The sequence below is a fragment of the Phyllobates terribilis genome, unplaced genomic scaffold, assembly GCF_046119375.1.
Source record: "Phyllobates terribilis strain yellow unplaced genomic scaffold, ASM4611937v1 Scaffold_4__5_contigs__length_816908805, whole genome shotgun sequence".
Taxonomy (NCBI): domain Eukaryota; kingdom Metazoa; phylum Chordata; class Amphibia; order Anura; family Dendrobatidae; genus Phyllobates; species Phyllobates terribilis.
Genome location: NW_027362764.1, coordinates 544,750,708 through 544,767,008, shown reverse-complemented (window position 1 = coordinate 544,767,008; position 16,301 = coordinate 544,750,708). Strand labels below are relative to the sequence as shown.

Here is a 16,301-nt window from a genome sequence, read left to right as displayed (position 1 = left end):
CACAAATTACAAAGATAAATGCGGACGACAGAGTAGACACAGAGTGCTGGATCCACATGAATAAAACAATGTTAAAAACTGTGACACAGCGCCCGAAAGGTCAGCCTATATAGCAAGTGGAAATATAAGGGGGACAGCAACAGGGTTACATGTATTAATAAATATATACCACCCATCAAGAATACCTTTTCCTAATTGTACCCCCAAAACAATAATATCCCATCACAATCAAAATACCCAGAAACAAAAGGGTTAAAACCCTTATACAGATGGAAGTAATACAAACAATTGGTCATAAATAAGCTAAAATAGCCCCAACAGGGCTGAATTTCTGGACGTGACTCTTAATAGAGAAGCGAATCAGAGCATTAAGACCAATATATTCAGGAAACCCACATCCACCAATTTATTGCTGCATGCATCGTCATCCCACCCACAACACATGATAAGGTCGGTTCCGGTGGGCCAATTTCTGCGTTTAAGACGGCTCTGCTCAACGGACAGTGATTTTCTCGCTCAGTCCTGGGAGTTAATGGAGAGGTTTTATGCCCGTGGTTATAGCCGTAGATCTGTGAAAAAGGCCTTTAATAGGGCTAAATACTCTGCACAAGATGATCTCTTATATGGGTCAAGAGATGATACCAACACTGAGATCGTTAGGTTCATCACTAAGTACCACACTCAAGCACCGGCTATGAGGAGAGCACTGGAGAAAGCATGGCCGGTGCTCATGAATGACCCGATTCTAACGAGATATGTGTCTGAAAAACCATGCATAACTTTCAGACGCGCTAAAAATTGAAGGGATCATCTCGTGCGGAGTCATTATGAGGGGGTACCCCGACAGACTTTTTTGAGTGGTGTGGGTGGTGTACGGCGTGGATGTAGTCCATGTGGCCGGTGTGTTGCCTGTCCCAACATTGATTGAAGTAATGAATTTTGGGACTCTGACGGTAATAGATTTCCGATCACTAGTTACATCACCTGCCAAACACGGTACGTGATATACCATGCAACCTGCCCGTGTGGTCTCATCTATGTGGGCATGACTACTCGTCATTTTAAAACACGGGTAAGGGAACACGTACTGGGCATAGAGGCGGCACTTGGCCACACTGATGCATCCACCCTCAAGACCATCCCACGCCACTTCAAATTATACCATGGATGTGACTCCACTGGGCTGAGAGTGAGAGGTATAGACAATAAAGTTGTAGGTATCTGTGGTGGTCGAGTGACCCAGAGGTTGGCCCAGCTGGAGTCTAAATGGATATGGGCACTTAAAACCCTGCAACCGAAGGGGTTGAACGAGAGTATTAGCTTCGTCCCATTTCTTTAATTTCCGGTCTGCATGTGATGTCCTCAGTTGTTTTTATATTCTTTTTTGCATTTCATATTTTATCATTGTTCTAATTTTAATGCTGCACATTGACTCTCCACTAGATTGTTGCCCGTGACATATTGTCTGCCCTGTTACCAGTGATGAGTGAGTTGCCCTTACCTGCCGGTTCTCCATTGTTTGACATCATGCAGCTATCTACCTGGATTCCATGGAGGATGGTGATGATGTAGTCTTGCAGACACCATGAGAAGATGATTGCATAATCCACTGATATAGCATATATTGAGAGATATGTGTGGTTTTTGCTGTTACATCAATGTATTATTTTTTTTATTTATTTTTTTTTTTTTTCTAATGAGACGAATCTGCAGAAGATTGTATTGTACAATGCTCTAATGGGATTGATATTTATGTACTCTATATTGTATGTACTGATATGGATATAGGTTAACAGTTTTGGATATATATATGTCTTCCACCTATTATGGTAATACTTTTGATTGCAGTACTTATTTGTATACACATTTCCTATTTGCTCCCTTTCTTGTCTGCCTCCTATGTTCCACCTGAGTCAATTTTGTCCTCTCCTCCTTCTCCCTTTAATCCTTTCTTCTTTCGTTCCCTTTCTTTGTCTTCTGCCAGCTGTCAGGTGCCTTGGTGGTGGCTCCGGTGCACGCCATCGCTGTCCGGCCGGTACGCGGTCCCTCCGCTTCGCGCATGCGCCCAGTGGCTCTCGACGTCCTTGTGATGCCGATGCCGCTGTGCGCCTGTGGTGCGGCGGGGTTTCCGCGTCATTTTTGGCCGGGCAGCGGTGGTGTTTATATCCCATGATCATGGGGGTGGCACCTTGGGCTTGATCATGTGAAGCGAGGGGGCGGAACTTGGAGCCACATGACAGGGCTGTTGATGCCTTTTCATGGATACGCAGTGAATGTGGCAGGAAGTCAGTCACATGCAGTGAGTGAGACAGGAAGCCAGTTACTCGGGCTTGATCATGTGAAGTGAGGGGGTGGAGCCTGGAGCCACATGACAGGGCTGTTGACGCCTCTCCATGGAGACGCTGTGAGTGAGGCAGGAAGTCAGTTACATGCAGTGAGTGAAACAGGAAGTCAGTTACATGGCACTTCCGCTTTACTGTGCAACATGTGCACGCTGCAGATATGGATGTGGGGGTATAAAAGGTGGATGGTTGGTGTGCAGTATTACCCCTTGAAAAAGGTTTTCCTACCGAAACGTGCGTCGGGCTGACGGTAGCAGAACCTGTCTGGTGGCCTTACCCAGGTACATAGCTATTTTAGCTTATTTATGACCAATTGTTTCTATTACTTCCATCTGTATAAGGGTTTTAACCCTTTTGTTTCTGGGTATTTTGATTGTGATGGGATATTATTGTTTTGGGGGTACAATTAGGAAAAGGTATTCTTGATGGGTGGTATATATTTATTAATACATGTGACCTTGTTGCTGTCCCCCTTATATTTCCACTTGCTATATAGGCTGACCTTTCGGGCGCTGTGTCACAGTTTTTAACATTGTTTTATTCATGTGGATCCAGCACTCTGTGTCTACTCTGTCGTACGCATTTATCTTTGTCATTTGTGTTTACTACATGTGTTAATAAAGGAATTTTCTTACTTCTTTACAATTTTGAACTTGTGTGGCCATCTTTTTGTTTCTCTGCTTCACAGAGGAACAATCCCCCCTTTCCAAAATTCTGACATGTGCGCAACTGTCATCATCAACTACAAAAATGTCTGACTGCAGTGCTTGCCAACAAGGGTTTTGCCACCAAGTATTAAGTGATGTTTGCCAGAGGAATCAAATACTTATTTCTCACTGCAAAATGCAAATAAATGTATCTAATTTATACCATGTGATTTTCTTGATTTTTTTGGATATTCTATCTCTCAATGTTAAGATTAAGCTACCCTTAAAATTATAGACTGTTCATGTCTTTGTCAGTGGGCAAACTTATAAAAACAGCAAGGGATCAAATAATTATTTTGTTCACTGTACAGTCATGGCCAAAAGTATTGAGAATGACACCAAAATTATATTTTCACATGATGTGCTGGCCTCTGGTTTTAATTAGTGTTTGTCTGATGTTTATATCACATACAGAAATATAATTGCAATCATATTATGAGTACCAATAGGTTATATTGATAGTTAGAATGAGTTAATGCAGCAAGTCAATATTTGCAGTGTTGCCCCTTCTTCTTCAAGACCTCTGTAATTCTCCCTGGCATGCTCTCAATCAACTTTTGGACCAAATCCTGACTGATAGCAGTCCATTTTTGCATAATCAATGCTTGCATTTTGCCAGAATTTGTTGGTTTTTGTTTGTCCACCCGTCTCTTGATGATTGACCACAAGTTCTCAATGAGATTAAGATCTGGGGAGTTTCCAGGCCATGGACCCAAAATCTCTATGTTTTGTTCCATGAGCCATTTAGTTATCACCTTTGCTTTATGGCAAGGTGCTCCATCATGCTGGAAAAGGCATTGTTGGGCGCCAAACTGCTCTTGGACAGTTGGGAGAAGTTGCTCTTGGAGGACATTCTGGTACCATTCTTTATTCATGGCTGTGTTTTTAGGCAAGACTATGAGTGAGCCGATTCCCTTGGCTGAGAAGCAACCCCACACATGAATGGTTTCAGGATGCTTTACAGTTGGCATGAGACAAGACTGGTGGTAGCGCTCACCTCTTCTTCTCCGAATAAGCTGTTTTCCAGATGTCCCAAGCAATCGAAAAGGGGATTCATCAGAGAAAATGACTTTGACCCAGTCCTCAGCAGTCCACTCCCTGTACCTTTTGCAGAATATCAGTCGGTCCCTGATGTTTTTTCTGGAGAGAAGTGGCTTCTTTGCTGCCTTCCTTGAAACCAGCCCTTGCTCAAAGAGTCTCCGCCTCACAGTGCGTGCAGAAGCACTCACACCAGCCTGCTGCCATTCCTGAGCAAGCTTGGCACTGCTGGTAGTCTGATCCCGCAGCTGAAACAGTTTTAAGATACGGTCCTGGCGCTTGCTGGTCTTTCTTGGGCGCCCTTGAGCCTTTTTGACAACAATGGAAGTTCTCTCCTTGAAGTTCTTGATGATGCGATAGATTGCTGACTGAGGTGCAATCTTTGTAGCTGCGATACTCTTCCCTGTTAGGCCATTTTTGTGCAGTGCAATGATGGCTGCACGTGTTTCTTTAGAGATAACCATGGTTAACTGAAGAGAAACAATGATACCAAGAACCAGCCTCCTTTTAAAGTGTCCAGTGATGTCATTCTTACTTAATCATGACTGATTGATCACCAGCCCTGTCCTCATCAACACCTACACCTGTGTTAATGGATCAATCACTAAAACGATGTTAGCTGCTCCTTTTAAGGAAGGACTGCAATGATGTTGAAATGTGTTTTGGGGGTTAAAGTTCATTTTCTGGGCAAATATTGACTTTGCAAGTACAGTAATTGCTGTTAAGCTTATCACTCTTTGACATTCAGGAGTATGTGCAAATTGCCATTACAAAAAATGAAGCAGTAAACTTTGGAAAAATTACTATTTGTCTCATTCTCAATACTTTTGGCCATGACTGTAGGTCCAATAATAGGGGGGTATCAGTACTTGACATTCTCCTCTGATTTCCGTAACACTATTATAGCAGCTACCTGCTGCCATTAGGGCAGGGCACAATGTGAAGATTTAAAGGACTTTTTAAGGATTACACACAATTGGCCCTAACGCCAATCAGAGGCCTCAGCGATGATGCTCAGATGCACAGCGTGTGACTGCTGAGGTCAGTGGTTGGACTCAGCAATCAAATTATCACCTCTTGTACAGGCATAGACCAACAAATGGTGGGGGTTTTGATGGTTAAGAAATTATTTTTTTATTTCATAATAATCCCTATCAAATAGCCAAATTTGTATAATCATGCAAATGCACTTTCTCATTGATTTCAATTAGCTTTCCCTAGCACTGGTTGCATCCAACTGGAATAAAATTATTTTGGTGGAAAGTAGGAAAGCACAGCTCCCCTACACAGGTATATTGTTAAATTAATCTGTACAAAATTTGGATAGAAAAACAAATAGAGGACTACCAACCCCTTCTCACACTGAGTGTATATATACGGAGCCAGAGGGTGGAAGTTAGTGTGAGCCATGTACATTTACTCAAGAGCTGAGTCTGTACTTTAGGTCGATTTCCCACACCAACAGACGGACTCACAGCTCGCTCCTGTCCTGACCATTCAACTCGTTTGATGCCATGATCAATAGTGACCTGAAAACATTACAGGCCTCAGAAAATGACAACACAAACCAGAGTATTTTGTTACAAACTTCAGAATTATTTTTCACGAATTAAATAAAAAAAACTATACAAGTTTGGTATCCCCATAACTCTACTGACCTAAAGACTCAGGTCACTTTTACCATACAATGATTGCCGTAAAAACAAGGAATGGAGATAAATTAATCACTAGGCATTTTTTTTTTTGCTATTGTGCATAATTATTGTTAAAGGCTTATTCCAACTTTAGATTACACACAGTTTTACAGCTTTCAACTAGATGTCTAAATACAAATCTTTCTATTCACAACTATCAACCAATCTCGATAATGTCCTTGTATGATGTCGCATGGGAATTTCAGATTTGCATCAAAATTCTCTGATTTAATGGCAAATTTTTCAAAGTCCAGTTATAACTCTAAGCACATTTTAGATCTTGATATTAGATAATGCTATTTCTACATGGCTGGTGAATTTTAGGTTAACAGACAATTGTGTTCCTGCACCAAGGAAAGTTCTTCAGTTATTTAATCTGTGGTGTTTCTGGTAACTTTCTGGTATGGGATCTCAAAGTAAATTTTTTCCAAAATGTATTTCTGTTTTCTAAAATACACTGCTCAAAAAAATAAAGGGAACACTCAAATAACACATCCTAGATCTGAATGAATGAAATATTCTCATTGAATACTTTATTCTGTACAAAGTTGAATGTGCTGACAACAAAATCACGCAACCAATGGAGGCCTGGATTTGGAGTCACCCCCAAAATTAAAGTGTAAAAACACACTACAGGCTGATCGAATTTTGATGTAAAGTCCTTAAAACAAGTGAAAATGAGGCTCAGTATTGTGTGTGGCCTCCTCGTGCCTGTATGACCTCCCTACAATGCCTAGGCATGCTCCCGATGAGGTTGCGGATGGTCTCCTGTGGGATCTCCTCCCAGACCTGGACTAAAGCATCCGCCAACTCCTGGACAGTCTGTGTTGCAATGTGACGTTGGTGGATGGAGCGAGACATGATGTCCCAGATGTGCTCAATCGGATTCAGGTCTGGGGAACGGGCGGGACAGTCCATAGCTTAAATGTCTTCATCTTGCAGGAACTGCTCACACACTCCAGCCACATGAGGTCTGCCATTGTCCTGCATTAGGAGGAACCCAGGGCCAACCACACCAGCATACCTAATGGCAGTCAGGCTACCTCTGGCGAGCACATGGAGGGCTGTGCGGCCCTCCAAAGAAATGCCACCCCACACCATTACTGACCCACTGCCAAACCGGTCATGCTGAAGGATGTTGCAGGCAGCAGATCGCTCTCCACGGCGTCTCCAGACTCTGTCACATCTGTCACATGTGCTCAGTGTGAACCTGCTTTCATCTGTGAAGAGCACAGGGCACCAGTGGCGACTTTGCCAATCCTGGTGTTCTGTGGAAAATGCCAAGCGTCCTGCACGGTGTTGGGCTGTGAGCACAACCCCCATCTGTGGACGTCGGGCCCTCATACCACCCTCGTGGAGTCGGTTTCTAACCGTTTGTGCAGACACATGCACATTTGTGGCCCGCTGGAGGTCATTTTGCAGGGCTCTGGCAGTGCTCCTCCTGTTCCTCCTTGCACAAAGGCGGAGGTAGCGGTCCTGTTGCTGGGTTGTTGCCCTCCTACGGCCCCCTCCACATCTCCTAGTGTACTGGCCTGTTTCCTGGTAGAGCCTCCAGCCTCTGGACACTACGCTGACAGACACAGCAAACCTTCTTGCCACAGCTCACATTGATGTGCCATCCTGGATGAGCTGCACTATCTGAGCAACTTCTGTGGGTTGTAGAGTCCGTCTCATGCTACCACGAGTGTGAAAGCACAACCAACATTCAAAAGTGACCAAAACATCAGCCAGAAAGCATTGGTACTGAGATGTGGTCTGTGGTCCCCACCTGCAGAACCACTCCTTTATTGAGGGTGTCTTGATAATTGCCAATAATTTCCATCTATTGTCTATTCCATTTGCACAACAGCATGTGAAATTGATTGTCAATCAGTGTTGCTTCCTAAGTGAACAGTTTGATTTCACAGAAGTTTGATTTACTTGGAGTTATATTCTGTTGTTTAAGAGTTCCCTTTATTTTTTTGAGCAGTGTAGTATCAAATGTTTCACTAGGGCTCTATATTAAAATGAAAAAGCCCATCAACTATGAGAAGTTCACCATAAAACCATCTTCTGGCTAACTTCAGCTGCATTTTCTGTCTTTATAGTAAATATGCCATTGTTCAGGAATTAATGGGGTAAAACTATCTGAGGAATTCATACATATCCATAACTACTGTATGTCTCCTGGGACTCCCAGTTCAGCCCATGTGTATCGCCACTAAATGTGTGGCTTCGTCAGGGGTATAAGTCTGTACCGCTATCTTTGATTTTTACACAGGTGGCTTCCACATCTTTATCTTTTGATCCAACTAATGATCGTTTGGTTGCTACATTTATCTATTTATTTTTTCTAATTTTTGCAATTTTTGCATATATTCTAGAGGCACTCTTTTCTCATTTGTGCAAGGGCCGACTGTATTTGTATATGTTCTAGTATTTTATTATAGTTACTCATCAGTTTATGTCTGTATATTGTGTCTATTCAATTTAAGTGTTTTAATTTTTTGTCGCTTTGTATTTTTTGCCACGCACCAGCACTGCATTACATTCAGTATGATATGTTTATTAGCAGGCTTTCTGTTAAAGGAAACTTGTCATCAGGATCTAGCCCTATAAATTAAAGGCATCGCTATAATGGCTCTGTGATGCTGATTAATATGATACCCGATGTGAAGGGATCCACTCAGTGGTTGTTTAATACCTTATGAAGTTTTCAGAAAATGACGTCACAGAGGGAGGAGAAGACCCCGTGTACAGTCCGGCCCCTGTGCACCGAAATCGAATTAGCAGAAAACTTTAAATGGCGATTAAAGATCAATAAAGCAGATTCCTTCATCAAAGTTATCAATTTAATCTGTGTTACAGTGCCATTACAGATGTGACCAAAATGCCATTTTTCAGTTATCGTAATTCCCATAAAAAAATGGAATACAAAACTATTTAAACGGATTATGTGCCCAAAAATGGTATCAATAGAAGCTACAGCTACAAAAAATAAGCCCTCACACAAGGCAATAGATATGAGTTTATGGGTTTCACAAAATGGTGACTCAAACCAAAATTTCTTTAACCCCTTTGCGACCAAATCAGTAATAGTACGTAGCTGCGCCCTGGAACTTATGGACCAGCTACGTACTATTACGCATAATGAGATTGCACAAGCGGTGCGGGGCGATTGCTGCTGGGTGTCAGCTGATTGTCACAGCTGACACCCGGTGCTATGTGCCAGGAGTGGTCCTGCACCGCTCCCAGCATATTAACCCCCGCAATGCTGTGATCGAAATCTATCCCAGCATTGCGCGGGCAAGGGGGGAGGTAAGCGCCGGTACTCACCTCCTCTCCAGCGTCCAACGATGTCTGCGGTGGCTCCCGGATGTTGTCATGACGACCCGATGTCATCATGACAACATCCAGGTCACCAGGAGGCAGGAAGTTACTTTGGTCATGCGCAGTGCATGTAACAGTAACTATGCAGCACTGACAGTCTGCATGGCATAGGGAGCTGCTGCGCTCTATGCTATACAGCCGATCAGGCTGCAAAAGTGAATGTCCCATAGTGGGACAATGTGCAAAAGTAAAATAAAGTGTAGGAAAATGAAAAATAAAATAAAAAAAAAAATTGTAAAAATATTAAAAAAAAACTGAAATAATCCCCAAAAAATAAAAATATATTGTACCCATAATATTTATTTATTATGAAAAAAATCAAATAAACCAATAAAAGTACATATACTTGGTATCGTCACGTCTGCAATGACCTGACCTATAAAACTGTCCCACTAGTTAACCCCTTTAGCGAACACGGTAAAAAAAAAAAAACGACGCAAAAAACAATGCTTTATCATCATACCGCCAAGCAAAAATTGGAATAACACGTGATCAAAAAGACAAATGTAAATAAAAATGTTACCGCTGAAAACGTCATCTTGTCCCGCAAAAAACAAGCTCCATCATCCAAAAACTAAAAAAGTTATAGCTCTCAGAATAAAGCGATACAAAAAAATTATTTTTTCTAGAAAATAGTTTTTATTGTGTAAAAGCGTCAAAACATAAAAAATATATAAATGCTGTAAACGTACTAACCTGAAGAATAAAGCTGCCTTATCAATTTTACCACACGTGGAATGGCATAAAAAAAAAAAAAATTTCGGAATTGCTGGTTTTTGTTTATTCTGCCTCCCAAAAATTGGAATAGAAAGCTATCAAAAAATATCACATGCCCGAAAATGGTACCAATTAAAACGTCAACTTGTCCCGCAAAAAACAAGCCCTTACATAACACTGTCGGCAAAAATATAGAAAAATGATAGCTCTCAAAATATGGCGATGCAAAAACTAGTCTTTGCAAAAAAAACTTATTTTAGTGTGTGACAGCTGTCAATCATAAAAACTCAATATGAATCTGGTAACACTGTAATTACACCGACCTGAAGAATAAAGTTGTCTAATCACTTATACCACACAAGGAACGGTGTAAAAAATAATCTCTAGGGTTAGGGTTGTGCTAGGGTTAGTTTTAGGGTTGGGCTAAGGTTAGGGTTGGGCTATGGTTAGGATTGGGGTTAGGGTTGTGCAAGGGTTAGGGTTGGGGATAGGGTTGTGCTAGGGTTAGGGTCAGGGTTGGGCTAGGGTTAGGTTTCGGCTAGGGTTAGGATTGGGCTAGGGTTAGGGTTGGGGTTGTATTAGGGTTGGTGTTAAGGTTTGGATTTTTTCAACAGTAAAGAGAAAAAAATGATAATGATATGGCGACCAGTGTTGAGCGCAGGTGCTCGCTATTTGAGTTTGCATTGGGTGCTCGGGTATGCACTGAGTATCGCAGGTGTTCAAGTGACATGCTCGAGTCTCTGCCCCATATGCTTCGCGGCCAAAAAAAACGTTGCGAGGATCATGTGCCATGTACGAGCGATCCCCGCATGTTTTTTTTGGGTGTCTAACAGCTGTAAAACATGTGGGGCGTGGACTCATACATGTCACTCGAGCACCCGTGTGACATGGTGCATGCCCGACTATCCGAGGCAAACTTAAGTAGCGAGCACTTGCGCTCAAGACTAATGACAACTTATTCAATATGATGACCTAATGTTATCAAATTCTGTCATACCTCTGGGTTTAAAATGTACACAATACCCCTTGATAAAATCCTTGAGGGGTCTAGTTTCCAAAATGGAGTCAATTGTGGGGGGTTTCCACTATTTAGGCACATCAGGGGCTCTCGAAATATGACATGGCGTCCGCTCTTTATTCCAGACAATTTTGTGTTCAAAAAGTCACACAATGCACCTTCCCTTCTGAACCCTGACGTGCGCCCAAACAGTGTATTTTCCCCACATATGGTTTTTTTTTGCGTACTCAGGAGAAATTGCACAACAGTTTTTAGGTTCCATTTTCTCCTCTTATCCTTGTGAAAATAAAAAATTTGAGGAAAAAGTTTGATTTTTTTATTTTCATGGCTCCATGTTATAAACTTCTGTGAAGCACCTGGGGGTTAAGGGTGCTCACCAGACATCTAGTTTCCAAAATGGTGTCACTTGTGGGGGGTTTCCACTGTTTAGGCACATCAGGTGCTCTCCAAATGCAACATGGCGTCCACTAATTATTCAAGCAAATTTTATATTCAAAATGTCAAATGGCGCTCCTTCCCTTCTGAGCCCTGCTGTGAGTCCAAACAGTGGTTTTTCCCACATATGGGGTATCTGCGTGCTCGGGGGAAATTGCACTACAAATTTTGGGGTCCATTTTTTCCTGTTACCCCAGCAAAAATAAAATAATTGGGGTCTAAAGTAACATTTTTGTGAAAAAGTTAAATGTTCATTTTTTTCCCTCCCATTCCAAAAATTCCTGTGAAGCACCTGAAGGGTTAATAAACTTCTTGAATGTGGTTTTAAGCACCTTGAGGGGTGCAGTTTTTATAATGGTGTCACTTTTGGGTATTCTCTGTCATAAAGGCCCCTTAAAGTCACTTCAAATGTGATGTGGTCCCTAAAAAAATGGTTTTGTAAATTTTGATGTAAAAATGAGAAATCGCTGGTCAACTTTTAACCCTTATAGCTCCCTAATAAAAAAAAAATTTGGTTCCAAAATTGTGCTGATGTAAAGTAGACATGTGGAAATGATATTTATTAACTATTTTGTGTGACATATCTCTCTGATTTAAGGGCATAAAAAGTTAAATTTTGAAAATTGGAAAATTTTCAAAATTTTTGCCAAATTTCTGATTTTTTCACAAATAAACACAAGTGATATCAAAGAAATTTTACCACTATCATGAAGTACAATATGTCATGAAAAAACAATCTCAGAATCAGCAGGATCCATTGAAGCGTTCCAGAGCTATTACCTCATAAAGTGACAGTGGTCAGATTTGTAAAAATTGGCCCTGTCATTAGTGTGCAAACCACCCTCGGGGGTAAAGGAGTTAAACAAAGTTCTGAATTATAAAATAAAAAAAATTATATAAAAAATGTATGAGTTTGCTGTTGTTGTAATTGTATTGTCCTGAAGAATGATGTTGCCAGGTAATTTTTGTAGTGCAAGATGAATGTTATAACCAGAATATTTAAAAAGCAATGCTGGAATTGCATTTTTCTTTTATTTTTTACTACTTCACTGCACTTGGATTTTTTTTCCTATTTTTACATTATATGAAAAAAGAACAAGGTGCAAGACTACAGATAATAATAATAAAACCATGATATTACTAATTAATTTAAAAGGACATTATAATGTTAAAAACATTTATAGATGTCAGAAATCCAATAGGTGATAATAGGAGAAAAAAAATAGATAACAAGAAAAGAGGGTAGACAAAAATATAGTCTGACTGCAAAGAGGGGATGAGGTATATGTGGAAAATACATTATAAAAAAAAGACACAAAATAGACGTTATCGCTTTGTCTTGGGTTGACCTCTAGTGGTCTCAGAAAATGGCAGCACAAACTAAATTATTATTCGTTCGGAAATTTATATTTAACCACTAAAATATGAAAAAAAACGACAAGTTTGCTATTGCCGTTATTGTTCTGACTTAAAGAATCATATGACACTGGGTCAATTTTACTGTACACTGAATTTCGTAAAAAAAAAAGACTGTGGTTGGTTTTTTTCATGTCACTTGGAATTTTTGGCCTATTTTTCAGGAGATTATACCTTCATAAGTATTCTGCTGGATCATGCCATGATATTTTTTTTAGTGTAAGATACCTTTGTAATACAACCAGAGAACTGCTTAGCTTGGAATCAGAAGTATATTATAGTACATCAAGGCCTTAACGTTGATGTAATGCTAGAAATAAAACTGGAAACCACTCTCGGTGACTGCAGACTGTGAATTCTTACATCGTGCTCACTGCGCACTATGAGGATTCTCCCGTGCTGACGCTGGGCTCGTGACTGCAACTATGTGATTTGCATACATGTAATCACGTGCCAACTAGATGGACGCAGTTTGCTCATTGTAAGTGTATTAAGCAAGGTCGGACAGCTGTAATTGGAATGTGGTTGGAAGTATGCAAATCGCATAACTGCGGTCACATGACCGGCACCAGAGAATCCTCACAGCATGCATTGCGTGCGATATGAGAATTCACAAGTTTGCAATCACATACAATGACTGAAGACTTGTAGCCTAAGACCGAACAACCCCCTAAATACATGTCTGCACTTTCCAGTGACTGTAACTACTGCATGTCTGTCTTTCCAACACATATTTTTCTTAATTATTCCGGCTTTGTCTCTGCAAACTTACACAAAGAGATGCAGTAGAGTGCTTTATTGCAACGTGGCAAGGCATAGTCACATGATCGTTGCCATTTCCGTTTATATCGCAATCCTAATGTCATGGTCTTCAGCACTAGGGACACAAATGATGCCCGAAACTTCCCACTGATTTATAATGGAGGCCATTGGCTTAGTCATTTTGTCTGCCATTTTGAAGGGAAAAATATCAGTGCATGCTTTGCTATATTCACTTCAAATATGAAGAAATCTGCAACCAAAGTTCCAGACTGGGCATCCACCACAGATGTGCACATAGCTTCCTGACAGGTCTCTTGTCATATTGGTGAATTAGAATTAAAGGAACAGTTTTGTTTCAATTAAATTGAAGGGGACTGTCCAGTTAAAACAAGTTGTCACCTAGCCATATGATAGATAACTTGCTAATAGGTAGGTGTGCCACCATTAGGAACTGTACCAATCGGCAGATGGGGGAATTTTTATCCTTGATCGGGGACATTAATCCCTGTTATAACATTGGGGAGCAGGTAAGACACCCCACCATTGCTCCATTCATTCACTGTTGGGTTGTGGGAAAAGCCGAGCACAGTGCTCAGCAGTCTAATACTTAATGAATCAGGCAGAGGTCGAGCATGTGGACTGTCGCTCCATTCCAAAAGAGATAAAAGTTCAATGTTGTGCCAATCTGTGCTGATCGCAGCAGTTGAATCCCTTTTAAATAATAAGTTATCATCGGACAATCTCCTTAAGGGAAATCATGTAGAATTGTTATTAAAATTGAGAAAATAAAAAATGATGGGACTCAAATTGCAAAAAAGTCTAGTCATTTATTTGTTGTATGGCATAGATGACTGTCATCCAGTCCATGCTTGTTATTTTCTTAATTTAAAATGGCGCGCAAAGAGTTCCACACATAAAGACAGCATATCGTAAAAAACACAAATACACAGCAAGGGAACATTAAAAATGATTCTGTAGTTGATGCCAGTATTACAAATAGCAGAATAATATACAGAAAACCAATCTCACCTGCTTGCACTGCTACTACTTTTTTTAGTGTTCCGGTCGGATACACAACCATGTGACAGACATAGATCCCAATGTCCACATCTGATGTTTCTCTCAGTGTTATGGATACATCAGATGAGGAATTCTCAAGTACAAATGACAGTCTGCTCAAGTATTTTGGTGAAATATATTTCCCATAACTTTTGTGAACAGAACACATTGCTTCCTCTGACGATCCATTGACCTTAGTCCAGTGAAGCTGCATGATGGTGTCATTGCCTGAATACTTGCAGTTCAACGTTATTGTCCTTCTGAGTATTAATGTGGTATCTACCATTTCTTCAAGATGAACAGCTAAAAATAAAAATACAAAACTTAGAAACTATCTCTTCAACTTTTACTGTACAGTTAATAGTATTCAGAAATTTAGTACAATTGGAAGAACTGAATAAATAAAATCTTACTTTTAATCGTGTGCAGGAGAAACAGACCAAATATTATTTTCATCTTCTCAAGTCGGGGATCTTTACACTTCTAAGAGGGAGGAAAATATAGACAGCTTCTGACTCGTGCTTTGCAACATCATTTCCTTTACTGGCCTCCAGAAAGAACTTGAATAAAGACACAAAACAGCCTGTCTGAGGGTGAAGCTGCTATGTGCTCTCAAAAATTGCTCTCTTTCTTCTTAGCAAACTAGAGTGAGCTACAGAAATGAAACTCATGGCAAATCACACCAGTTTGGACTAAAACAACAATTTTATCATAATTTCCTTAAATTATGTTTGGTTTTGTTACATGATTTAACAGTTTTGGGAATTAGATTTGACCATTTTTTTCATAGCATCAATGATATTCCAGCTATTTATTCAAGATCTGGAGGAAACTGCAACTTGGCCCCATTCTTGGCAGTCAGCCTCTGTCATCAGGAACCGATAACATTTTCTGGCACTTATGAGATTGTTGAGACTGGCAAATTTTAATATTTCAATGAGATTGGAAAACTTTAATAGGACCCCATAATAAAGCCAGAAATAATCCAACTACCTAATTAAAAATAAACTGAACTATAGTAATGCTAATTAAGCAGCATAATGGCCTTGTCTTGAGTGGCAATCAAATGATTCATACAGTATAGTATATACACTACATGTATCAAATCATTCTTTTAGCATATTATATATCATACATGTATATATAGAGTAAGTACAGTATATGCACAAAAAATAGCTCATTTGTTTTGGAGGGTCGTAATGTAATCGGTACAACTCTCTTCCAATGGTAATCGGCACAACTCTCTTCCAATTGTAATCGGTACAACTCTCTTCCAATGGTAATCGGTACAACTCTCTTCCAATGGTAATCGGCACAACTCTCTTCCAATTGTAATCGGTACAACTCTCTTCCAATGGTAATCGGTACAACTCTCTTCCAATGGTAATCGGCATAACTCTCTTCCAATTGTAATCGGTACAACTCTCTTCCCATGGTAATCGGTACAACTCTCTTCCAATGGTAATTGGCACAACTCTCTTCCAATGGTAATCAGCACAACTCTCTTTCAATGCAGAAGTGTTATAACCCCTTTAACACAATTCAAGAAAAGTCAAGAGTAGACATTTCTAATAAAGATGGCCTAAGGAAGAGAAAGTATTAACACCAACATCTATGGTGATCTATATATGGGAAGATAGCCTATTTTATATTGTAGGTAAGATTTTAATGCCTAATATTATTAGTGGATTAGGATAGTTAAAGCATTGACTAGAATTACTTTTTAGAAAGAATTTTGAAACTC

General features: G+C 40.2%; 1 protein-coding gene across 1 annotated transcript in view; it reads right to left on the bottom strand.

The window, feature by feature from the left end:
• The window catches only part of CD226 (CD226 molecule), a 253,249-nt gene extending 238,112 nt beyond the window's left edge, over nt 1–15,137 (bottom strand). Inside the window, exons 1-2 of the mRNA XM_073676701.1 lie at nt 14,971–15,137; nt 14,528–14,860 (exon numbers count right to left, since the gene is read on the bottom strand). Of these exons, the coding sequence (XP_073532802.1) occupies nt 14,528–14,860; nt 14,971–15,013 (376 nt within the window). The 5' untranslated portion in view covers nt 15,014–15,137. The remainder of the gene's footprint in view (nt 1–14,527; nt 14,861–14,970) is intronic.
• Between the last annotated feature and the right edge of the window lie 1,164 nt (nt 15,138–16,301).